Source organism: Gymnoscopelus braueri, assembly GCF_963280865.1.
Source record: "Gymnoscopelus braueri genome assembly, chromosome: 7".
Taxonomy (NCBI): Eukaryota; Metazoa; Chordata; class Actinopteri; order Myctophiformes; family Myctophidae; genus Gymnoscopelus; species Gymnoscopelus braueri.
Genome location: NC_137608.1, coordinates 43455254 through 43478947, shown reverse-complemented (window position 1 = coordinate 43478947; position 23694 = coordinate 43455254). Strand labels below are relative to the sequence as shown.

General features: G+C 41.7%; 2 protein-coding genes across 2 annotated transcripts in view; one reads left to right on the top strand and one right to left on the bottom strand.

Moving 5' to 3' along the window:
• The window catches only part of fbxw8 (F-box and WD repeat domain containing 8), a 26230-nt gene extending 12191 nt beyond the window's left edge, over positions 1-14039 (top strand). Inside the window, exons 8-11 of the mRNA XM_080432323.1 lie at positions 6751-6878; positions 11412-11585; positions 12011-12127; positions 13109-14039. Coding sequence (XP_080288449.1) covers positions 6751-6878; positions 11412-11585; positions 12011-12127; positions 13109-13274 — 585 coding nt within the window. The 3' untranslated portion in view covers positions 13275-14039. The remainder of the gene's footprint in view (positions 1-6750; positions 6879-11411; positions 11586-12010; positions 12128-13108) is intronic.
• On the bottom strand, positions 13684-23694 carry tesca (tescalcin a). The gene is made up of 8 exons (XM_080432324.1): positions 23338-23694; positions 18888-18957; positions 18021-18101; positions 17109-17248; positions 15147-15208; positions 14921-15025; positions 14634-14681; positions 13684-14528 (listed from the first exon to the last, which is right to left on the bottom strand). Exons 1-8 carry the CDS (start codon positions 23408-23410, stop codon positions 14439-14441), a joined length of 669 nt encoding a protein of 222 aa, XP_080288450.1. The 5' UTR covers positions 23411-23694; the 3' UTR covers positions 13684-14438.

The following is a 23694-nucleotide window of genomic DNA, read 5'->3' as shown; positions in this document are numbered from 1 at the left end:
CCTCAGTGAATCATCACTATTATCTGCTGCCTTTGGACTCTGGTGAACTGTGCATGAACTGAATGAGTTGTTTCTTATTCAGTTGATGGTCCCTTACATCTGACTTGAAGGTTGAGTTTTGTTAACCACTTAAATCCTATATACTTAATTGACCAGGGCCCCCCCAGGAGTCTATCCTTGGCCCCTCATTTTCTCCCTCTGCAAATCTCTACGCCGAAAATAGTCGATCTACAAAGTCACAATGCGTCACAGCTCAGGTGACATTTTCACCAAATGTTCGCCTATTTTTGCCAAATGTTTACCTCATGACATGCCCAAAATAGGGATGTCAGGGTTCATGTGGTTAATGTAATGACTGCTTTTTCACATCCTGATTTGCTTTTCTACCTGTGGCTTTTTCTTCACGCCTTGATGAGTAGAAAGCAGCACACCCCTTGCTTCATCTCTTTCGTGGTGCAGGGAATCAATCAAATCCCTCAAAGATCCAATAACGGGTCTAATAACGGTGTGGCTTCCATGTGGATCTCGGACTTCATGTGGCCACTCTATGACGTCACCCCTCTATGACACATGCCCATATTTGGGCACGGTTTCAACCTGATCCGAGTGCTTCCGACTGCAGTTGACTTCTGTTGTACAATTAAATCAAAATAGTTCAAAAAATATAAAAATCACACCCTGTGTGAAGTGGACGGTGTCTTGCTAGCTAATCACAATACTGAATGGAGTCATCCAATCATGTACAAAAAATAAATACATTTATTGAAACACTCTTTATGATGGAAGAAACCATAACTTAAAAAAACCTAATTTATTGTTTTTTTAAAGTTATGGTTTCTTATATAGGGCTATGCACATGTGTCATGTGACACTGGCCAATCACAGTCCTGAATAGACTGTGATTGGCCAATCACGGTGCAGGGTTAGGCGGGGTACATTTTTGGCCAATCACAGCGCAGGATTTGTTCTACAAATATCCAAACCTCACAAAAAATACAGTATGTGGATGAAGAAGATGCATGGAGGTAATTCCCTGGCCTACTGGCAACATGCACAAGACATGTGGCACTGATTGGTCCAGCAGTTAGAGAGATTAGCCCCAGACAGACAGGCTCACAGACAGACCCTCTTCTAGATGGCTCTGCCTGCTACAAAAGCCATGCTGTGATTTTTTTTTTTAATTCTCTCACACTAATCACTCGATTCGGTTACAAGGACCTTTGTCTTCATGCCTACCACACCTTTCTTTGTTTCTGTGATTGCTGTGTGCGTGTGCGTGTGCGTTTCTATTGGGCAAGGGATGCACCGATATGCTGATACCGATATCTGATTATTTTCTATCCATGTTATTGTGCACATTATTGTTCCCTCTTCTTGTCTGTTTGATGTCCAGGGTAATAGTCTATCGATATCTGTCTGTCTGGCATGTGTGTCTATGCCTTTTGTCAGTATTTGTGTCCACACGTGCGTGTGTCTTGTACCACTGTCCACATTTGTGTGTGTGTGTGTGTGTGTGTGTGTGTCTGTGACTGTGGGCAGACGCAGGTGCCTGTGTGCTCATATAATATGCATACTGGTGTCTGTCGTCTGTTGGTGTGTGTGCGTATGTGTGCGTGCACATGTTTGTGTGTGCGCGTGCACACATGTGTGTGCACGCGCGCGTGCGCATGCGTATAGAGCCCCTCCAGCCTCCAGATCTCATTACCAGACATTCCTTTCTTGCCAGGGGACCTGGGACCAGCTATAGTCTCCTAGGTCTTTTCTGGCCACTCAGCATTTGGCATCATTGTGTGGAAGTCAGTCCATGGACTCCATGCATTGAACCAGTCCAGTACAGCACACATCACTGTGTAGAAGTCAATGTGTCACATTGTGAGGTGTTGTGAGCTTGTAGATAGACTATTGTTGTTATTTTTGTACAAAAAAAAAGTCCCCAGCTTGAAAATGGTGACGCTTTTTGGAGGAAGTCAAAATGGTGCACATACCTGATCACTCCTTCCAGCTGTCTCAGTGGATGACACTGTGAGAAGCCATCTTCCAGATTTCACATTTATATTTATCTACCGCATCTTTATTTAACCAGATTATTTCAACAGCCCCTCAATCACAATTTATGGCGTATAGCCTTGAGGCAAAATGTGGCAGTGGCAAAATGCAGTGGCAAAATGTTTTTAGTCCATGAAAATAGCATGGGAAAGAAAATGTCATCATTAAATACAAATATAAAACATGAAGGCTACATCGCTTTGTGGCTCTCGTACTTTTTTTTTGTGAAGCCTGCTCATTCCCTGTATCGCCACAGTGGGCTGCGTTTCTGCCTCAGCATTTGCTCAATTATCTTTAATGAGCAAGTATGGAAAAGTGTGAAGTTTGATAATATTTGGAATTTACCAATATCCCTTATAAAATTATTTCATATCAGTTTAAATGTCAAGTACAAAGTTCTTTTCAATCAGTTCTAATGGAACTTCCTCAAGTTGTCCTCATGGCATATCTTGGTGGGAAAGATTTACACATTTGCGCACCGTAATATGACATAAAATGTAAGGTGCTGTGAAGTAACAATGTAATTCAGGGGTGCCGTGGATGAAAAAGTTATTTACAGGGATGTCCTGAGCCAAAAAAGGTTGAGAACCACTGCACTAGATCATGGGATCACAGACTGTTTAAGTTTGTTTTTTTTTTTAAAGTTTTGTTTTGGCTTTTCTGCCTTTATTGATAGTATTGTGAAGAATGACAGGAAACAGGGAGAGAGAGACAGGGAGTGATATGCAGCAAAGGTCATCGGGAACGGGAGGCGAACCCGCGACACGCCATCAGGCATCAGAGCCTATGTGGTATGCGCCTGGACCACTAGGCCAGCGGGCGCCTCGGACTGTTTAAGTTTGAGACCCAAAAGTGAAATTTGGTCTCTCCCCGGGTCTCAAACGTTCAAAAATACCTTATGAATTATCCAATTAAGCCCTATTTCAAAAGCAATGAAACTAGCGAATCTACAAGCTCACAACATGGCACATTGCTATTTTCACAATGCTTTTGATTTAGCTTTTCTGAAAATATATTTTTTTCAATCGATTTTTGGCAAAAATAGATACACACTGCACTAGAGGTCAGATGTTACTGTTGTCTTACATTAGATATCGTTAGACATGGATTTTTCAATACTGATACCGATTCCGATATTTAGGACAGCAGAAAGAAAGACTTCGACATCCATAATTAACTTCTAGACAGGCATGTTTATTGTTGACCCTAATTTACATTTCATACAAACGTTATGCATAACAAATGTTGAATTACACTGGATAATTAACATGTTTATCAACAGTGTGCATAATTGTCTGTTTAAAAGCAAACAAAACTTCACAATTTTGAAAATAATCTGTGAAAAAAGAAAGAAAGAAAATGGTCTTATCGGCGTCCAATAGCTGCTGATACCGATATGGTATTTCAGCTTGATATTGGTCAGTCTGATATATTTGACTACCTCTAGAACGTACTTGTCTGGCAGACAACAAGAATTGGCGAGGCACAATGAGATAAGAAACAAAACCATGAAGTGTGCCCTTGTGAGCACAACAATAATAATTGGGCCACGCCCAATCTGTCCAAATAAACAACACATACGTTGTTAAAGTTAACATGGTCGGACGAAACCTCCATTAAGTTAGCTTTATACGAGGACCTTGCCAGGGTTCCAGTGAGTGCATTAACCTAACGACTCCTCAACGGCCAAACTCATTATTATTTTTCTCCCAAAACATGCTGATGCACATCTAAAATGTCCCCAACAACATTAGCGCAAAATGGCCGCCCTGCCTCCCCGGTGACCATTTCTTCAACGTAATGGTCGGTTCGAGCTCTTCAATTATGTAAAAAACCTTCCCAAAAATGTAATGATTCATTGAGAACAGCAGGCACAGCCTAATTTCTCTACCCCCCTTTCACCACACACACACACACACACACACACACACACACACACACACACACACACACACACACACACACACACACACACACACACACACACACACACACACACACACACACACACACACACACACACACACACACACACACACACCAAATCCTATCAAGCTGTCATTTCAAAGTCCAGTTTGTGGTTTTGGTCCCAGGGGTTCAGGAACAATTAAGGCTGTTCCTCTTGGCTCAAACAGGGCTGGCACCTTCTCAACCCTTACATCATGCCTCTGTCTCCTCTCTCTCTCTCTCTCTCTCTTTCTCTCTCTCTCTATCTTTCACTGCTACCTTTTCCTATCCTTCTCCCTCCGTCGCTTCATTTTCGTTATCCTTTTAATTATGCAAAGACCATCTTGCCTGGCGGTCGTCTTGTTTGCTCTGCGTTATTTGGACATGGAAGCAGCAGCTACTAATTGACCAATTATGCCAGCGCCAGATTACATCATGGCAACTTGTTTAAAGAAAGTTAGCGGTTGCCATCGAGCCGGAGGCAACGATGTGCATCTCCCTCTGTAATTGAAGTGCTCTGATCGATTCCACTTCTCTTTGTTCCCCTCATCTCCAGTGCTCAAATGTGGCCGTGAGTGTAATTAAATGACACTGTATCGCTGCGGTTAACCTTATCTGCATCTGTCTTTTTGTCCAGTTTATCTATATTAGAATATTGATGTAGTTTGATAAGTAGTTTGAGCTTCTACGACATTTAATTGATACACTTTTCCTTCCGGCTTACGACGGGATTCATTCAGAGTCTTGCTCGTGGACACTTGATACACTGACAGCACTCGCAGTTGTCGATGGCTGTTAATCAGAGTTGATGTTCTCTGTTCTGAAGGCACTACAAGGCTCTAAATTTTTTTTACATTTAAAAGGATATTTGCCAGCCCACTGGTGCCACTTAGGCACCAGTGGGGCACCATTTAGGGCTGCAAGTATAGTTTTAGTGGAAGTTTTTGTTGTTGTTGCGAATTATGTTTATCAAATTTCAATAAACATACAAGACACAATCACAAAAACTAAACAAGAAGACAGCTCAGACACAACATGACAAATTGAAAGAGCAGAATGTACAAAAACATGCAGACATGCAAACTTTTCAGCTACAATAGCCGTTTTAATCCAAATAGGGTAATTGTGTGACACCTGACCCGAAAAAAACAACAACAGGTTGTCACCTTTTTCACCTCGGGGCTGTTTGCATGCCTGAACATGAAAATAAAGAGTAAGAAGGAAAGAAGAGTAAGAAAATCCCTCTTGACCATCGGTAGCTTTTAGAAGAAAGAAAAAACATGTGATGTATAAAAGAAAATGTTGTATACAGGTATGTTTGTAAACAGACCAGTTATCAAGAGCACCAAAACATTGGAACATTAAAAAGCTGGTATACAGACAGGCTAGACTAAGGAAATCCCTTATTATAGTGGAAGACAATGTAGGTCCAATACAGTCCAAATATGGATCCCAGATTTTATAGAAAGTGTCCAACTTGGAATGCAACAAGCATGTAATGTATATTCACCATGGATACACTCCATTATAAATGTCATGCCATGACCTTTTTGTTGGAGCTATGTCCTTGATCCAAAACAAAAGAATATTCTTCCTGGCAGCAAGCGTCAATAAATTAAACAACCTTTTGTGTTTGATATGTACAATATGCCTGTCCGACTCAAGCAAAGGCACCAAGCAAAAGGCACATGGGATTTTACTCAATAGGAACACCAGAGATAACAGAAAGTTAATCTGCAATACCAGACCAATAGCTCAGGAGCTTCACACAGGACCAAAGGCAATGAATGTAATCGCCAATTTCTGTCTGGGGACATGGCATCCATTTAGTTTTTTAAGATGAATCGAATAATCAAGAAGCATGTTTTTATTATTATTTTTATTATAACGAATCATGTGAAACATTTCAAATACATATTTTTATTATCGACTAAACAGATTAGTCTGATTAACCACGGTGATTAATGGTGTGTCGTGCAAAAATAGTGGAAACAGCCCATCTAATAGCTGAGGTTGTAGATCGACTATTTCCGCAATTTTTGCTACTTCTATTAAAAAAATTTAAAACATGAATAAAATAACTTTATTTGTCCTGTAATTACAGTGATGGTATAGCATGTGCATGTCAATACATTATTGCTATTGTCTTATGTCCTATGTGGGTGTTTCACATAAAATGTAAGTACGTCATTATTTAATGTATGCCCTGAATAAACAAAACTGTTTTTTATATCTTCTTTTATTTAAATCTACAATCTTAGTTTTAGTTTGATCCTCTTTTGCGCCCCTACACTGATGCACTGATCTATAGAATGAGAGGTGGGCTATCCACATAACTTGTTGATCAGAGCTTCTGGCCCGAGGCTTTCAGAGCACTAACTCCGTACAAAGGATGTTAGTGGCTGCCAGAGGAGATTAAGGGGACGGCGGGATTTGAGAGGAAGGGAAAGAAAATGATGTGATCAGTCTAGCAACCCAGACAGATAACATGTTAGGGATTCTCCAAGGGCTTTTAACATAGTGTGCACACAGACACATACACACTTCTAATGGGCATCTAGGGAAATTTGTAATAGCATGAATTATTCAGTAGTTCTACCATGCTGGATTCAACAGTGGGAGAGAGAGAGAAGAGAGTGTGTGTGTGTGTGTGCGTGTGTCTGTGTGGAGTATCTACATGCTCTCTCGCCTATCTGTGTGCATGTATAACTTAATGTATCCTGTGTGTGTGTGTGTGTGTGTGTGTGTGTGTGTCAGATCCAGGTCTACAGCCTTGAGACAGGACTGTCTGTGGCATGTGTGGGCAACTCACCGGGAGACTTCACCTGCCTCAACCTGAGAGACGACCCACCTCACCTGCTGACCTGCGGCAACAAAGACAGGAGGTAGGAGGTCCACACACACACACACACACACACACACACACACACACACACACACACACCTCACTGGCTACAAACAATAATGCCGAAACGTGTGCACACACCCACATGTACACCCCCAGACACAAAAGACCACAGACGCGAGGACAACCCCCCCCCCCCACCCCCCCCCCTGTGTGCTTCTCGGTAAACTAATCCGCCAGGCAGAGAGACGACAGTCCAGGTTTGTGCCAGCGGCTCCATCGTATGGCAATGTAGCCAGCAGCTATAGTTGGCAACAGATGTGACTAACTAACCTCCTCAACAGACGGCAACTGCACCTGATGAAAGGAGGCTGGGGAGAACGGTTCTACTTCAGAGCCCCGACCCATGCCAGGTCCTTGGGTGCAATGCCGATCCTGATTTTCGAGTCCTTAGACCACCGATGACCGATGTTTTGACTGATACTTTGTCCGTTCAATTTGGAAAACTTCAATAATTGCAGATACCGTAACAAAGTAAAATAATGGCCGATAGATCGGCCTAGCAGGATATATATCGGTCTGGCTCCTACTTTATAGCACAGAACAGGTGCCGAGAGAGAATGTGAGAAAACAATGCACTGTTCAATCTGTTTGTTCTTCACACCTCTGTGTCTGTCTGTCTGTCTGTGTGTCTCTCTCTCGCTCTCTCTCTCTCTCTCTCTCTCTTTCTCTCTCTCTCTCTCTCTGGCGCGAGCTGGCTCACCTTGAAAGACAAAGCCTCAGAATGCCTGCTGAAAGGGGACAGGAATAATGGCAAGCCAGGCATCGCATGCTCTGTTGGCCAGTGTCGCTTGAGTAATGTGTGTGTAAGTGTGTGTGCATGCTTGACCACTGGATTCAACTGAGCCCACTAGCTTATGCCTCCCGCTGTCTACCAGACAAATGCCCCTCGGTGATGGAACACACACACACACACACACACACACACACACACACACAATTAGACTCATGCGCACACACACTCCACAGGCAGTTTTGCACTTGCGCAGTCTGCGCACACACACACACACACACACACACACACACACACACACACACACACACACACACACACACACACACACACACACACACACACACACACACACACACACACACACACACACACACACTCAAACAGTCATACTTGCCACATCCATAACCTGGCTCTCCCGAGAAGGAAAACAGACATAAAAGAGCCATTCTCATCTGCTCGCCGCTCACTAGCCGACAGCACAGCACACAGGCTGGCAGCTGGAGAAAAGGCTCAGGCGGCGTGTCTTGTCCAAGCCCGATCCCACGGTGGCTATTCAGCCCCGAATCCATCAGGCACTGAAGTAGGTAGTTGGAAGGGGGGGGAAAAACACAGCCCGCCTCCTATTCTTCTCCTTCTTTTCGTTACAGTTATGGACCCCGGTCATGGCGAGGAGACGAGATAGCCTCGTCACAATGCACAGGGTTTCATGAGTGGGCGTGCAGCGGAGAGATGCTTCCTATTGTTGTCTGTTGGAGTATTATTTAACCACAAGCTCACAACGCGTCGCAAGTTCGCAACCTGACACGTTGTGAGCTTGTAGATTGGCTATTTTCAGTGAAGAGATTTGGTGTACAGAGAAAAGGGAGTGAACCAAGTATAGACCCTTGGGAGACCTCAACAAAATATATAGTGTTCAAGGGGTTAATTGAAGAGGAATTCAGGATTTAGAGTAAAGGTCATTACACACCGGCGATTATGCGAATATACGCAAAATTCGGACTCGGTCCGAAGAAATAAAAGACGCTTTTTCGCTCCACGAAACTGTTGTGGAAGCTTGCATTGACTTTATAAGGTTTAAAAAAAAAAAAACATTATTCGCATGAAAAAATCGCCCCCTGTGTGTAAGGACCTTTAGAGTTATATTTTTAAACCTCTTTGTTCTTTGTTTTGTCTCAATCTCTACTCTATGATGAAACTGTAGTCCTGTCCTGTGTTGGAGAGCGAGTCAGCGGCACAACTTGGCCGTGACACTTTGGCCTTGTTTGATTGGCTGTACTAATGGGGGACAAATGGAATCGGTGCCACCATCAGGCGGGGTGGCATAATGCCAATCGACTAATGCATCCCCCCCCCCTCCCCAAAATGAGTTGTGTGTCCCTCCGATTTCTGGAAGATCCAGGCAGTAAATGAGGGGTTCCTGATAAGGGCGGCCTGGAAGGGTGCCTGATCGGGCATCTGAGCAAACGGGAAAGATTGGATGGAGATGTAGCAGAAGAAGGCAAGAGGGAGGGAGGGAATGACGGAGAAAGAGAGTGAAAGAGAGTGGGCAGGTGCAAACAGCTCTCTGAACAAACCAGTTGAACAGAGTGAGTGGGTTAGCTACCAGCCACAACAATGTGTTTCTCTGTGAGTACTGGGGGCATCTACTGGTGTGGGAGGTTGGAACTACGGCGTTGAAACAACGTCTCAGCCTAGGCCTCATTTCACTTGTCCACATGTCACATGGTATGGTTTAAATCCTCAGAAAGATCGTCTCTTTACAGTACCATTTATCTTCACTCTATTGTTGTCCTTGTTTACTATTCCATATCCTATGAATTATGCATATGTTTGATCCTCCAGAATTTGGGTAATCCAACTAGTATCCAGAGAGATACAACGCATGACAAGACCCACGGTGGTGTTGGGTTACGGGGCAGCATTTGTTTTATATCCCTCAACATGGCTCAAGCTTGTAGATCTGCTATTTTTGGAGAAAAAAAAAGAATACATTTCAAATCAATGTACAGATTATAATTTTTGTTTTGTCTAGTTTACTGAGCAGTGAGCACTACACTGTCTCTCTGCATGTGATGTATGTATTTACCTTGCTTATTGTAAGTTGCTCTGGTTAAGAGCGTCTGCTAAATGCCTAAATTGTAAATTCTGGAAACTTTTCACCCATAATGATAACATGCCCAAAAAAATAGGGACACCAGGTTGAAAGTGGTTAATTGAGAGGAGCCTGGCCACTGGCAGCCAGCTGAAGATCGGGTCGCCGGCAATATTAGAGTTATTGCTCCCCACCGTCTGCCAATAACGTTTAATCCTCATCGCTTAAAACGTGCGCCCCCATCACGTCATGCCACTCTACAGCAAGGCAAAACGCACAGATGCAGCCCGCTGCCCTCGTTTAGCCGTTCAGCCCTGATTGGTTTAGTGTTTTTTTTTCCTTCCGGGAACGGAAATTAAATAAGCCCACTCTCTGCAACTCGACCACCCGCCACCCCTTTCCCCCCGTCAAATGAATGAGATTATGGTAATGAAGTATTTGGGAGAAGAAGGGTGGAGTGTGGACGGATCCATGTCCTGGACGCTCTGAGACCCAATAAAGCCGCCGTCACGGCAGATGGAGCCGAGGCCCGCTGGGCACGTGGGGCTCATGAAACTCACCACTCACTGCTCTCACTTTACGGGTTCCATGTTGATGTCAGAAAGTAAAAACTGGTTTATAAGTGCTGTCTAGCGACCGATGGTACAGGCTGAAATAGTAAGAGCTTTGTTTACAGGCGGGGATGAATACAGACCAGGGCTAGGCTAGTATCCGTATTATATCAATATGATATGAGACTAGATCAGTGGTTCTCAAGCTTTTTAATTTCAAGGACCCCCACCTGAAAATGTTTTGTGCCAGGGACCCCCAGACGAGAAGAAAAATTCTAAATCATTAAAACATTTTCAAACACTTTTTCAAAAATGTTCAAAAATAGCAATATTATAGCAGATAAAATGTGGATACAGGGGTTAAAATTATTTTTAAATGATTTCAGCTATTTGCTGTATTAACAAATTTAGCTGGGGACCCCCTGAGACCCCTGGGGACCCCCTGAGACCCCTGGGGGTCCCCGGACCCCACTTTGAGAACCACTGGACTAGATGTCGTCTGAGATATCGTCTGGGATTCCTCATTTTATTATATTGATTGTTGTCATTTTTTATGAAATGGCTAAAATAGCCGATCTTCAAGCTCACGGCTCGTTGTGAGCAATTTAATTTTTTCATTAAAAGTAAAATGTATATTATCGTCACAATAAGAATAGAGGTATTTTTCAAATATTGGGATATTTAATTTTGTCCATATTGCCCAGCCCTAATAAAGACCATTATTTAAATAATCCCATTATTTAAAATCACTTTTATCACTTTGGGTTTTGGCTTTTCTTTGCAACTGGTCTTCAGCCAGGATGGTCACAAGTGCTCTTTGTAGTTCTTCCTTTAAAAGGGAGAATAGTTGGGTATTGTCTGGAAATGAAAGCACTCTTTCACATAAACTGTGAACTGTGTGTAAACTCCCGTAGAGACTTGGTGTCCACTAGAGTCGCACACCAGTGTGGACAGGAAATGAGAATCAGGCAGTTTTTGGCTGTAAATGACCTATACTGTTGTTCTCATTGCTGAAAAGTTGGTAAAGTGGCAAAGAGCTGATTTCTCAAAACAATATATTATATAACATTCTAATAATGTAATAATAACATTCTTTGCCATGTATTGTTCTCATTTCTCTGTGATGCCCTGCAGGGTGAGGGTGTTTGACCTACGCACCGGCACCTCTGTGGCGTCCCTGTATGCCCACCACCTGGGCGTGACGTCGGTGCGAGCGGATGATTGGAAGATTGTGAGCGGCGGGGGCGAGGGATTGGTCTGCGTGTGGGAGATGAGGATGGGAGCCAAGCTGTGGGAGATGCACAACAGGTGGGAGGGCATGTCTTTGAGCCAGTGAGAGCACATGTGTGCTGGTAATCAATACGTTTTGTGGCTGTCGGCCAGAACCGTGTACTCCCTTTATCATCTCTTTGTTTTACCCCCATAAATGAATGCCCTATTTTATACTTTATTATCATATGACAGTGTGTTAAGTCTGTCTGTGGGTTTTATAAGTAGAGCTTGTGGCTAAATAATAATTTCATTGTATCCATTGAAACACAGGTTCATTTTGCCATTTGCTGTAAAGTAATGTTTTGGACATAAACCAACGGCGACAATTTAGTTGTCTGTACCAGACGACCAGAATACTAAACTTTTAGAGTAACATCCCCTGTGTCATTCTGCAAACAAAGGTGCCCATTAGCTTTTTCTCCCTTTGATTGCATTAAAGCATCCTTTTGCCTTGTATGCAGGCATCCTGTCAGACACGTGCGTTTCAACAGCAGCACCCTGATAACAGCCAACATCCCAGATGAGAAGTCACCCCGGGGGGCATGCATCAGCGACGATGACCTTACAGCCCACCGCAGGTCTCTGATCCTACACCCTACTCTCTAGTTTTTTACGTTTTTTTGGGCGGTGAAACCGCCCCTATAAGTGAGGTTTGGAAATTTGTACAATTATCCTGCGCTGTGATTGGCCAAAAATTTACCCCGCCTAACCCTGCACCGTGATTGGCCAATCACAGTCTATTCAGGACTGTGATTGGCCAGTGTCACATGACACATGTGCATAGCCCTATATAAGAAACCATAACTTTAAAAAAAACCATAAATTTGTTTTTTTTAAGTTATGGTTTCGTCCATCATAAAGAGTGTTTCAATAAATGTATTTATCTTTTGTACATGATTGGTTGACTCCATTCAGTATTGTGATTAGCTAGCAAGACACCGCCCACTTCACACAGGGTGTGATTTTTTTATTTATTTTAGATTGTACAGGAAAGAGAGGATAGAGAGTTATGGGATATTAAATGTACACTGGAACTCAGGACCCTGCATTGTGATTGGGCAAGAGGCATTTGGAGCCGTGCCAATAATCACAATACACGGGTAAATCACCGGTAAAAGTATAGCTCTGTGATACGTTGTGGACCAGTCCAACTGCCGGTTGCTCACAGCAACAGTAAACAATGGGGAATTAACCCTTTTCAGAATGTAAAGGATTGAAAGCAATGCATTTTAGCTCAATTGAACACACTACTAACCAAAAAAGATGGAACAACTTTTCTTTATCATGGTTATTGTCATGGCCGTGAAGGGTGACGGCACTCTGCTTCACGTCTTGCCTATGCCACAGCACAGCTGTGACAATAACTTAATTAAGCTCACTCACTCCCTCTCGTGTCTAAGACACCTGTATGCCCAACAACTGGTACAGGTGTCCCAGACACAATTTATTTTAAAACAAAACAAAATTAACTTATACTCACTATGAAGTTTTTTGCTGTACACATCAAGTTTATATTACTTTGTCTTTATAACTGCTCTGACTGCGCTTTTACATTTCAGACACCGGGGCGTCATCTGTTACTATGACTTCTCAGAGGAGGCCACGTCACAGGATCACATCCTGCCTATCTGCAGGTCCAACTACGCCGAGTCCCACGGCTACAACTACAACATCGGCCTGGCGGTGCCTTACGACATACTGTCTGGTGCTCAGCCATCCCACTGACAAACCTCTTTACTGGGCATACGGACAATAATATAGCTGTTTGAGAATACCGGCCTCCATTGGTTTGATTCTCCAAACTACATCTTTCCTTCACTTTATTTAATCTCCTAGTTTTAAGTAAAGTTTTTGAAATGATGGATACATTATTATTTTTGTAAATAGTAACATTAGATAATTGTTGTTTCAAGTTAATGGTCCACACTTTGACATGTTATTGATCGACATTGTAGGGAAGAACATTTATTGTTAAAGGATATCATATGTTCATTTACCTGGAAGTTGAATCGAAACATGAATTTAATAAGATCTGCTTTGTGTGCCTACTTGGCTTAATGTGGTCCTTTACTGTATCACCAACAACAAAATACCACCACAAACAACAAAACACCTCTGCTGGACTCCATGCATCTGTTAATCATCAGTTTATTTCATCCATTCATATAAATTATTGAAAGGGTATACATTACAGTTCTTTGGCAAAAACACACAATCAAGTTATTTAAGTAAGGTTATTTGAACACAGAATTAGTAGTAGTAGTAGTTCTAGATCCCTGGATCTTGTTGGTTGAGCAGCAATGTTTACATGAAGTCTCAGTGCAGTATATGAATTCGACCTGGAACTATCTTGAGCCCTGAGGGAATGCTACGTGCCTGTTCTCTCATGCTCTGGATGTTGACCATAACTGATGACCCATGAATGCCGGACGTAGATCGCTGACATAACCTTTCATGTATATACAGAACCCAAAAGATAACATCACTGTTCACTACATTGCCCTGGGAATGCCTTGATTTTCTTGGCCTAATTCCCAAGGATATAGTAAGTATTTGAAATGCTCAATATTAAAAAAAGAAATTCAATAAGAAGGCATTACTGATAATGGCTTTGGCTGAAACCTCAACATTCAAGTGAAAATGTTGGGCTCTGACTGTTCACAGACTTCATCGTTACCTCGAGCACCGTCCAGAACTGTTATGCTGGTTAATTGGCATAGATTCTTCATGTTTAAAATTAAATTCAACATGTACTATAGGAATTGTGCAATCGTATGAAAACATTAGTGCATATACAAATTTGTATTGTGTTTAATCTCAGAGGATGGCTGGAGAGGTTCTGCTAAAAACAGCAGTTACATAATATATTTGTTTAGAAAGCACAAATGATTATTTCCCTTTCCCACAACGCATCGTTGATGTGTTCACATCCAGGAATCGGATATGCATCCTTGATTCCATCTCGAGGCCTTTTAAAATCTGTGCGAAGACAGAGGATTATTAGGTAGCTATGATATATCCATATATAAAACTACAATGTAGGAAGTTAAGCTGTGTATTTTGTGGGGCTAGAATTGCACCAACCTGTTCAAAATGCTCAAAAGTAATTCCTTCATAGAAATCATCAGGTCCCTGAAATGATCATGGAAAAAAAGCAACTTAGCCCACATCTGTACAGTGCTGCTACTTTGTACGTTACAAATGTTTTTAGGCATTTTTTGTTGGTTGAAAAAGGACATCGTAGACAAAGAGAAGTTACATGCAATGGAGGAATCGAATGCAGGATGTATTAACGTTTTCAGCTGCTTGAGCTACTAGTGTAACCCATGACATAATTAACTAAATGCATATTATTATGCCGCTGCACTTACCATGTGTGGCATATTTATGCTTGCCACTTCCAACATGGCAGCATCTGCAACGGCCTTGGCAGCCTCCTGACCAATGTCGGTATTTGACATAAGTTCCTCAACTACCTACGGAAGTCAACAACAGAACATAATTCATAAAGTGGAAATCTATAATGTTCTCCATCCTGTGTAACTGTTCTTTTAGACACAGTATCTGATGCGTTGATGCCGTCCATGGTTTACTTACCTTTCTATACTCGTCCAAAGTGATGGTGCCATCATTGTCTGTGTCATGCATGTTGAACAGGACTAGGAAAAGAGAATACAACATAGTCAAAATAAACGTGTATAAACTACGGTATACAGTATGTATACATTTCTGTGGACTTCATAAAGGGTTGCATTTGACACAGGATGTCGCTAATAGACCGTTCGACATCACCAGGACAAAGGAGGAAGCTGTGATTAGAGGAAGGTTGGCTCTCAGAGACAAAAAAAAGAGTTTAATAACAAGCAGTTTCCTTACTGGTCTTATCTATAAGACTAATGAATGTAATGTACTCAAACAAGGTAATAGATAGCCCTTAAAATGTCAATGGTCTCGTGTACGCTGACATTTCAGTGATATATGCTATTCATTGACTCATACTTAAAGTTTAGCTTGACTAGTACGGCTGGCAAATAAAAGGAGGTTGCCATGCAGTTCACTTCCTCTGGCTACAGTACAAAAACATTTCGACTGTGCTGGCACTGTGCCTTGAGGTAAGGAAAGCATTTTTCAAATGGACTTGCTAAAGGCTGGATCTGTGTGAAAAATGGGATAACTGTGTGTCGATAACCTGTTGGTGACTTAACACAGTAAAAAAAATCCTCAGTTAATTTATCCATTTGTAACTCTGATTGTGTACAAATGTAGCCATTTCTTTTGTACACTCAAGAGTTAAATTAACACTCCGAATTGTACAGTATATGCAATCTGGGAATCCATCGGCCAAAAAAAAAAGGCGGAAGAAATATTTTGTCGCAGAGCTCTGAATCTGTCTTGAGAGATTACAGAATAAGGAATGTAGAAACTTAAATCCAGTAAATCTAGACAGTCCTGCTGTGAAGCCAAGAACACCTGCTCCTGGTATTTAAATGGATGAACAACAAGGTAGCTGTGATAACAACACTCCTGCTGAAACACTGCGCTGCAGGGCCCTCAGAAACATCAAACCGGGCTTATTTATTATCACAGTAGTTGGCATTAACAGCGAGTCTGTTAATGCCACAGTCCTAGCCAGATTCCCTGAACAGCTGTGACTCTTTCCATTGGGACTCATAGCTGATGTGTGGTGATTATCACTACTTTAAATAAATCCCATGATTAAAGGCAAGATACATACGTATTCACTTCTGCCAAGAGCATTTACTTCACTAATTTAAATGGAGTTTAGCGTAAATTCAGGCAGGAAGACTGCCAAAAACCTCTTTAGATACAATCAGTTTAAACTTTGCAGATGACTCTAACCCATTGGTACTTCTGAATGGACATTATTTCAATTACCAGTAACCGCCAATTAGTTCAGTTTAAGAATTAACACCTTCTGCCACACCTCTATGCGAGCCAATGACAAACGATATCTACCTTCCCCCCTCTCTCCACCGGTGTTAAGGATCTATTCTAAATGGTGACTCAGCAACCTCAAGACGAAAAGCCTGAGGGGTGTTCTTACTATGTTAATCATGTAGTACAAGTCTTGTACTGTATGCCTTGTACACCATGATGAGAAACCATTTCAACAAGAGCCAAAACTTTAACTTTTTAAAGAATGCGTTTACATTTATTTAATTTAAGGTTTCTTTGTTTTCTGAAATTGTAAAAAAAAAAAATAGTTGTAGTAGCAGTAGTAGTAATACTCTGAGTAATACTAGTAAGAGTTGTGTGTCGTGTCTCACAATAATAATAAAAGTGGTAGTTGTACTAATCGTAGCATTAGTGGTGGCAGTGATAATAGTAATAGAAGAGTAATGGTACACAGTCATTTTAGTAATAGTTGTGTCTGCTGTGTACTGTTGGTGGTAGTAGTAATAATAGAGAGTGTGTGTGTGTGTGTGTGTGTGTGTGTGTGTGTGTGTGTGTGTGTGTGTGTGTGTGTGTGTGTGTGTGTGTGTGTGTGTGTGTGTGTGTGTGTGTGTGTGTGTGTGTGTGTGTGTGTGTGATCCTCACAGCGTAGCTTCTCCTTCCTCAATTTCTCCTTATCTTCCTCTGTCATATTGAGTCCTGGGGGTCTGAAGTGGGACATGACCATGAGGAACTGCTCGAAGCCAATCTCCTGGATGGAGCCCACCTCTTCCTCACCCTGGTTCCTGGGTCAGGGACACAAGAGCACAATGTTCTAGTAGTCCAACCAGCACAATGGTTCTTTATTCAATAGACGTCATGTGACACGGCGTCTTCTGTGATAAGTGAGAATTTCTTGAGCAAGCTGTCTTTTAAGAATTACAAAGGTTCTTTTAGATGAAGTTTCTTGTGTCTCTTTTCCACTACAAGAACTAAGCGAACCATGCCGTGCTTTGACACGTATTTCATAGGTTCTGGATTTGTTTCCATGCAGTCCAGCTCAGGTTATCAGAACCTAATTTGGACCCTGCTCAGGAGGTAGTGCTAACTACTAACCCTGCACTCAGAACTTATACTTTATTTTTTCTTTCGAAAATAGCACATCTACAAGAACCCCCTTCAGGGATGGTTTTGGTTATAATGGAAACGTAAACCAAAAAAACGAGCACAGAACTTAATAGGTTCTAAGTTTCAGGTTATGGAAGATTCTGGGTTACTTTTCATAGTCGAAAAGAGTATTGGACTTCATGTGGCCAGTCTATGAAATCAGTCATCTATGATATATCTATGATGTATGTTGGGCAAAGTTTCAGCCCGATCTGACCCCCATTGACTTCCATTCTAAAATTAAAGTTCAATATTTCAAAAACAAGGTATGGAGTTTCTTCCTTAGCCTACTGGCTGCATGCACAAGAATCTAGCGCTGATCAGTCCAGCAGTTTGAAAGATTAGCTCAGGACAAACAGACAGACAGACAAAATAGAAGTAGGCTAAGTAAGTTTGACCATACATACCCACCTTTTGTCAAAGAAGGCTTTAATAATTTGGTCTCTGAGTGGATTATTGGCCAGGGCAGATATGTTCTCCAAGTTCTCCCTGCTGCAGTGCGACAAGAGAAACATTGTTTGAAGGAAGAGACTGAAGCTTAACCTATACTCCATCGCACCTATACTATACATACTTTATCGCCTGCGTGCGTGCGAGAGCTTCTATAATAAATCTTCAAAACCCACAACACATCTCTCCGGTCCAGTCAATTATAGGTGACAGCGGTATTTCAGTTTTAGTGCGGACAGTGCTAGACACATCTTTCTCATCACATTCAGCAATGTGTTTCTTCTTCCTGTGCTACAACGTAGCTATGTCGTTTATCGTATGGTTTATGCTAATATTGGAATGGCGTGTTGACATAAGGTCAGTACAGGGTACTGTAAGCTGTCAGGAAAGTAAACACTGCTCTATCTTTGAACAGTGTCCTTCCCTGCTTCTTTTTAGAGAGAAGGAATGTGCAATCTGTCACTGCCCAATGCCCATGGTACGGTGCCAGTGATGACTGGTGGGTGTGTGTGTGTGTGTGTGTACTTGGCTTGCGTGTGTTTGTGTGTGTTAAAGAGACGGAGGGGGAGCGGGAGAGAGAGATTACTGTATGTCATGTGTATCAACCAACTGTGTGTGTGAGTGTGCGTGTGCGTGTGCGTGTGTGTGTGTGTGTGTGTGTGAGCTTCTATAATAAATCTGCAAACCCCACAACCACAAATCTCTCTGGTCCAGTCAATTATAGGTGACGGCTGTATTTCAGTTTTTAGTGCGGACACTCATCACATTCAGCACAGTGTGTTTCTTCTTCCTGTGCTACAGTGTCCTGGGTGGTCCAGTGCATCGAACCTTATTGTCTCTGTGTTGTCGCTCAGTTGCTTGAATCTCTTGTGAAGGTTGTTAATCTGCTCCAATGAAACTGAAAGATAACATCAACATGAGAATACTATTGAGACACAAGCATCGTATGACAGCACTCACATTCCTGTCATTGTCAAATGGATTTGTTCCGCCTGATTTTATACTTGGTAGGCACGCCAGTGTCTCGCACCGAAAATAGCAGATCTACAAGCTCACCGCGCGGTGCGCTCACTGCGCTGTGACGCATTGTGAGCTTAGAGATCTGCTATTTTCTGTGCGAGTCTGCGAGACATGATGTGCAACGAAGTAAAAATCAGGCTTGTTAGAAACGGCATTTGAGAGATATTTAGCAGTATCCTCAAACAGGTACCGTATAACGACTTTGTTTGACATATACAGCTATAGAATGAGCTTACACAAGAATCTGTTTAGATTGGATGGATGAGTGGATCACTGAGTGGTATGACAATACTATCAGATTAATGGCAGAACAAATATACTCTGCTGTGATTGGGTTTGCTTGCCAATTGAAGGTTTTCCTTTAATCATTAACTCGCCAGGTAGACCAGTGGCCATATAAAGGATTAGCCATATTATCTAGATGTAGTGGCATGTCTGTCTAATTTGACAAGGGTCAAGGTTTCTTTATTAGTACCCAAGGGCCATGGTAAGCTGTCACCACGCCTTTCTTTGTCCTTAATTCAATGTAGGTTGCAGGTGCGGTAGTGTCAAAGTGGAAAAATACTTGTACACCACAAAAAGTTTAAGGATGACTCCTTAGACAGAGACTAGAAAATAAACTTTTTTCCTTATATTTTACATACTCACAAAAGTGCTCAAGAGCTCAAGTGCAAAGTGCTAGGACAAATGTTTCGGTCATAAGACCATTGTTAGTAAATTAGTTGCACAGAGGAGATTCACTGATTAAAAACAAGACATCACAACAATGCTGATTCAAAAGACATCAAAACAAATACTTAAAGAATGATGATCAAAAACAGTATATGAACTCCAAAGAAGGTCATGACAAAGTCCTTTTACACACTGGCAAATACGCAAGCACACACACACACGCACAAAAGCTTAGGCGAAGTGCATCATCTTGTTCTATTTTGTTTAGTAGTGTATTGGCTGCAGGTAAGCATTTCTGTATTGTTCTCCACCTAGTGCAAACCGGTGGCTGAAATTCAATATAAGGGATAAGAACAGTCTTGAATGCTATAGTTTGCCTTACAGCTGTGACGCGTAAAGTGATAGGTGAGTTGAGCCTCACCTATAAAAGCTCACTAAGCAAGACGGGTTTGGCATTTTGAATAGTTTGGGTAAACACTAGAGTTTAGACTGAGCCTCTGTTCCCTCCCTGTTTGGGCTACTGAATTGATGTTTACTGTTGCAACAATAGCTGAGTGTGAGGTGAAGAAGAACTGGCCACAAGCTCATTCAGAGACAGGTTTATGGGTTTGTGTGCAATTGTAACACTTACTAGGATTAAACATGAGGCTTACAGTTTTGACAAGGGAGAATTATTGTGGTGTTTTAGTAAACGCGCTTAAGAGATTTGTGTGGACAACATTTGAATTAGCCTAATCACCTGACACATAATGAAAAGAAATGGTCACTGAAAATGGAACACTACTATATTGGTACAACAACTTTGTTAAAGCTGCAATCCAAAACTTGTATTGCAAATAAAAAGTTATGGATTGCTGATTTAAATTGCTTAACCAAACAGAGTTAAGAATATAAATCCATGGCTAGGCTACGTATTGCCACAGTGCTGTCAGGTATAGGCTTGTTTGTGGAATGAAAGATTTCCCCACAGAAGATCAACTCATTTGTACAGTAGACACAGACACTCCACCAAGGAGAAATAGGTCAAAGTCGCACCCAACAATGAGCTATAAACAAGTTGTAAGTTGTTTGATGTCCCAAGGTTGACCCTGCCAGGCAGCAATTTATAGTATATAGTACTAGGCTACTGCTCAAACTTTGTCAACAAAGCAACAACATTACAATTTCATGTCACTCCGCCAACTTAAATTACTTGTGCTGTTTTCTGTTTCATTTCTTTACAAACTTCTTAACCGGTCTAGGAGGGAACAGGGAAGAATGTTTTATGACAGCTGATAAGGTCAAAAGCTTGCAGTGGTGGAAGTACTTCGATATTTTACTTAAGTATCAATACCACAATATACAAAAATACTCTGTTACAAGTAAAAGGCATGTGTTCAAAATGTTACTTGAGTAAATTTACAGTATTGGCATCAAAATATAATTTAAGTACCTAAAGTAAAAGTCCTAAAATGTTTGAAAATAGCAGATCTACAAGCTCACAACGCATTGCGATGCGACGCGCTGTGGGCTTGTAGATCGGCTATTTTCAAATAGCCTATGTATAAAATAGGGCTAAAGTGGTTAACGTATATTTTATGATATAATAATTCATATCTGCAAAGTAACTGGTTACTAAAGTTTTCAAATAATTATAGTGGAGTTAAATATATGTACAATATTTGCCTCTGAGATGTACTGGAGTAGAGTACTTATACTGACATTTTTAATTCCTCAAATTTGTACATAAGCACAGTGCTTGAGTAAATGTACTTTGTTACTTTACACAGGGGTTGACACTAAGGTCTCAGAGGCACTTGCCCGTCGGGCAAGTACAGGTCATTTTCTACTTGCCCACAGGTCTTGCCCACTTGCCCGAAAAGTAAATCGTCCTTTATAAAATGATAGGTTAAATTTGAATTACCATTCAATTAAACACTTATTTTTTTTACTTTCTACTTTATGGGGCTGCACGATAAAAAATGTCATACCTCAATATGTATGCCAAATATCTAAATAGCTATGAATATGACTATGGGTTGAAGGTAGGGTAAGTGATATTTTTTGGTTAAAACAAAAAGGGTTTTGTTATGGGTTAAAGCTCTATATTCTGATAGTACTCATTGCTATAGAGTGTTTGTTCAGTAACAGGGGTCTCTCTGTCTCCCCAGCTCTTTGATAGACAGAAAATAAATTTCCAGTTAGGTGACACCATTTCAGCCAATCAGGAGAGAGTACCCATTTATCAGCTTCATTTTTATAATGTTCCAGTTCCAATTTTACATGCACATTTCTTTGTGTCATCACTTCCAATTTCACTTGTTTAATCTGTATCCTGTCTGAGTTCTCTGTCCTGATTCGATAAAATTGGTATCCTGACTCGAAAAGGCATTTTCTGTTTAATAAAAAGAGCTGGAGAGACAAAATGTGCACCTGCCCGTGGGGCAACCAGATAGCAAACTTCACCTGCCCTACCATTTTATTTACCTGCCCCGGGCAGGCGGGCAGGTGTTAGTGTCAATCCCTGTTTACACCACAGCAGCTGATAAGATCAATAGCTTGTCCCATGAAGAACACATTTACAGAGTAGAGCAAACTAAACCGCAGCAGCTAGTGAATAACCTGACAGATAACACGCCAAACCCACTTGACTAACATAGTCCAATACACACAATTTGACGCGTTATTATGCCGCAGGGCCATTCAAAACCGATAGGCCTACCAATCGAAATGATATGCAAAACATATTTCACCATGATGGACATCATATATCACAGACTTCCATGCCTTTAATATGCTTTGCCTACAAAGGGACTCTTGTTAGTATAAATGGATCTATCCGATCCTGACCAACTTTTCGGTAAGCTGTCAGTCTAAACGCAACGTAGCCAAACTTGAAATAAAGTTTAATTTATGAATGAATAATATGTAAATCAGTTACTACAGTAGCCTAGCAGCTACACAGTAGTCTACATGATACATTATACAGATATAGCCTTGGATCAAGACTATCATAGGTGTATTTTATCGATTTTGACATTTTTATATCTACGATAGTCTTGGGCTGCATCCCCCAGAGCGTCCTGCACTTTCACCAGTGAAGCCCGTATTTCTCTGGACATGTACAAATGCAAAATATGAGGCTCTTACCGGGTTGCCCCAAATGTTAACTCACCCTTCGGAGTCTTTGTTTAACGTATTAGGCCGTGTTTTTCAATAAATAAGTGTTTTAATCCCGTCTGTGGCCGAAAGCCATTTTATTTCCTCGTTTACATCTTGTGTACATAGTGTAATACCGGCTTTCGCCTGATGCGCCCCGCCAGTACTACCCATTGAGGAAGGAATACAGGGAACTCCGAAGGAATCCAACAGACGGGATTAAAATACACATCTATCGAAAAATATGGACTAATATAGTGCAAACAGACTCCGAAGCGCGAGTAAACATTTGGGGCAACCGGGAAAGCACCTTATATATATTTTTGTGTACATGTACGGAGAAGTACGGGCTTTACTGGTGAAAGTGCAGGACGCATTACATCTATAATAGTCTTGATCCAAGGCTAGTACAGATACATTGCCAATGCAATCGCCTAGTTATACTTACATTGAGTTCTGTCTGCCAAGCCCTGATACTGTTGGTATTGCGGGTGCGTTTGCGAGCACTGCGAGGCTCCCATCGCTACTGGCCGGTGTGCAACAGTACAGTGTGTATGCGCGTGTGTGCGTGTGTGCGTGTGTGCGTGTGTGTGTGTGTGTGTCTGGACTGGAATGACTCTTAACGGCCGATCTACACCAGACTTTTCAAAGCGCGCGTATGCGTGGTGCGTAGAGCGCGTTTGTTTAGATCCAATTGATATCAATGATAGCGGCTACACCAGGCGCGCGGATACGCGAGTCCCGCATACGCAGGCTTTAAAATAGGACTGGATCTAAAAGTGCGTGTCTGCGTGTGTGCGTGTGT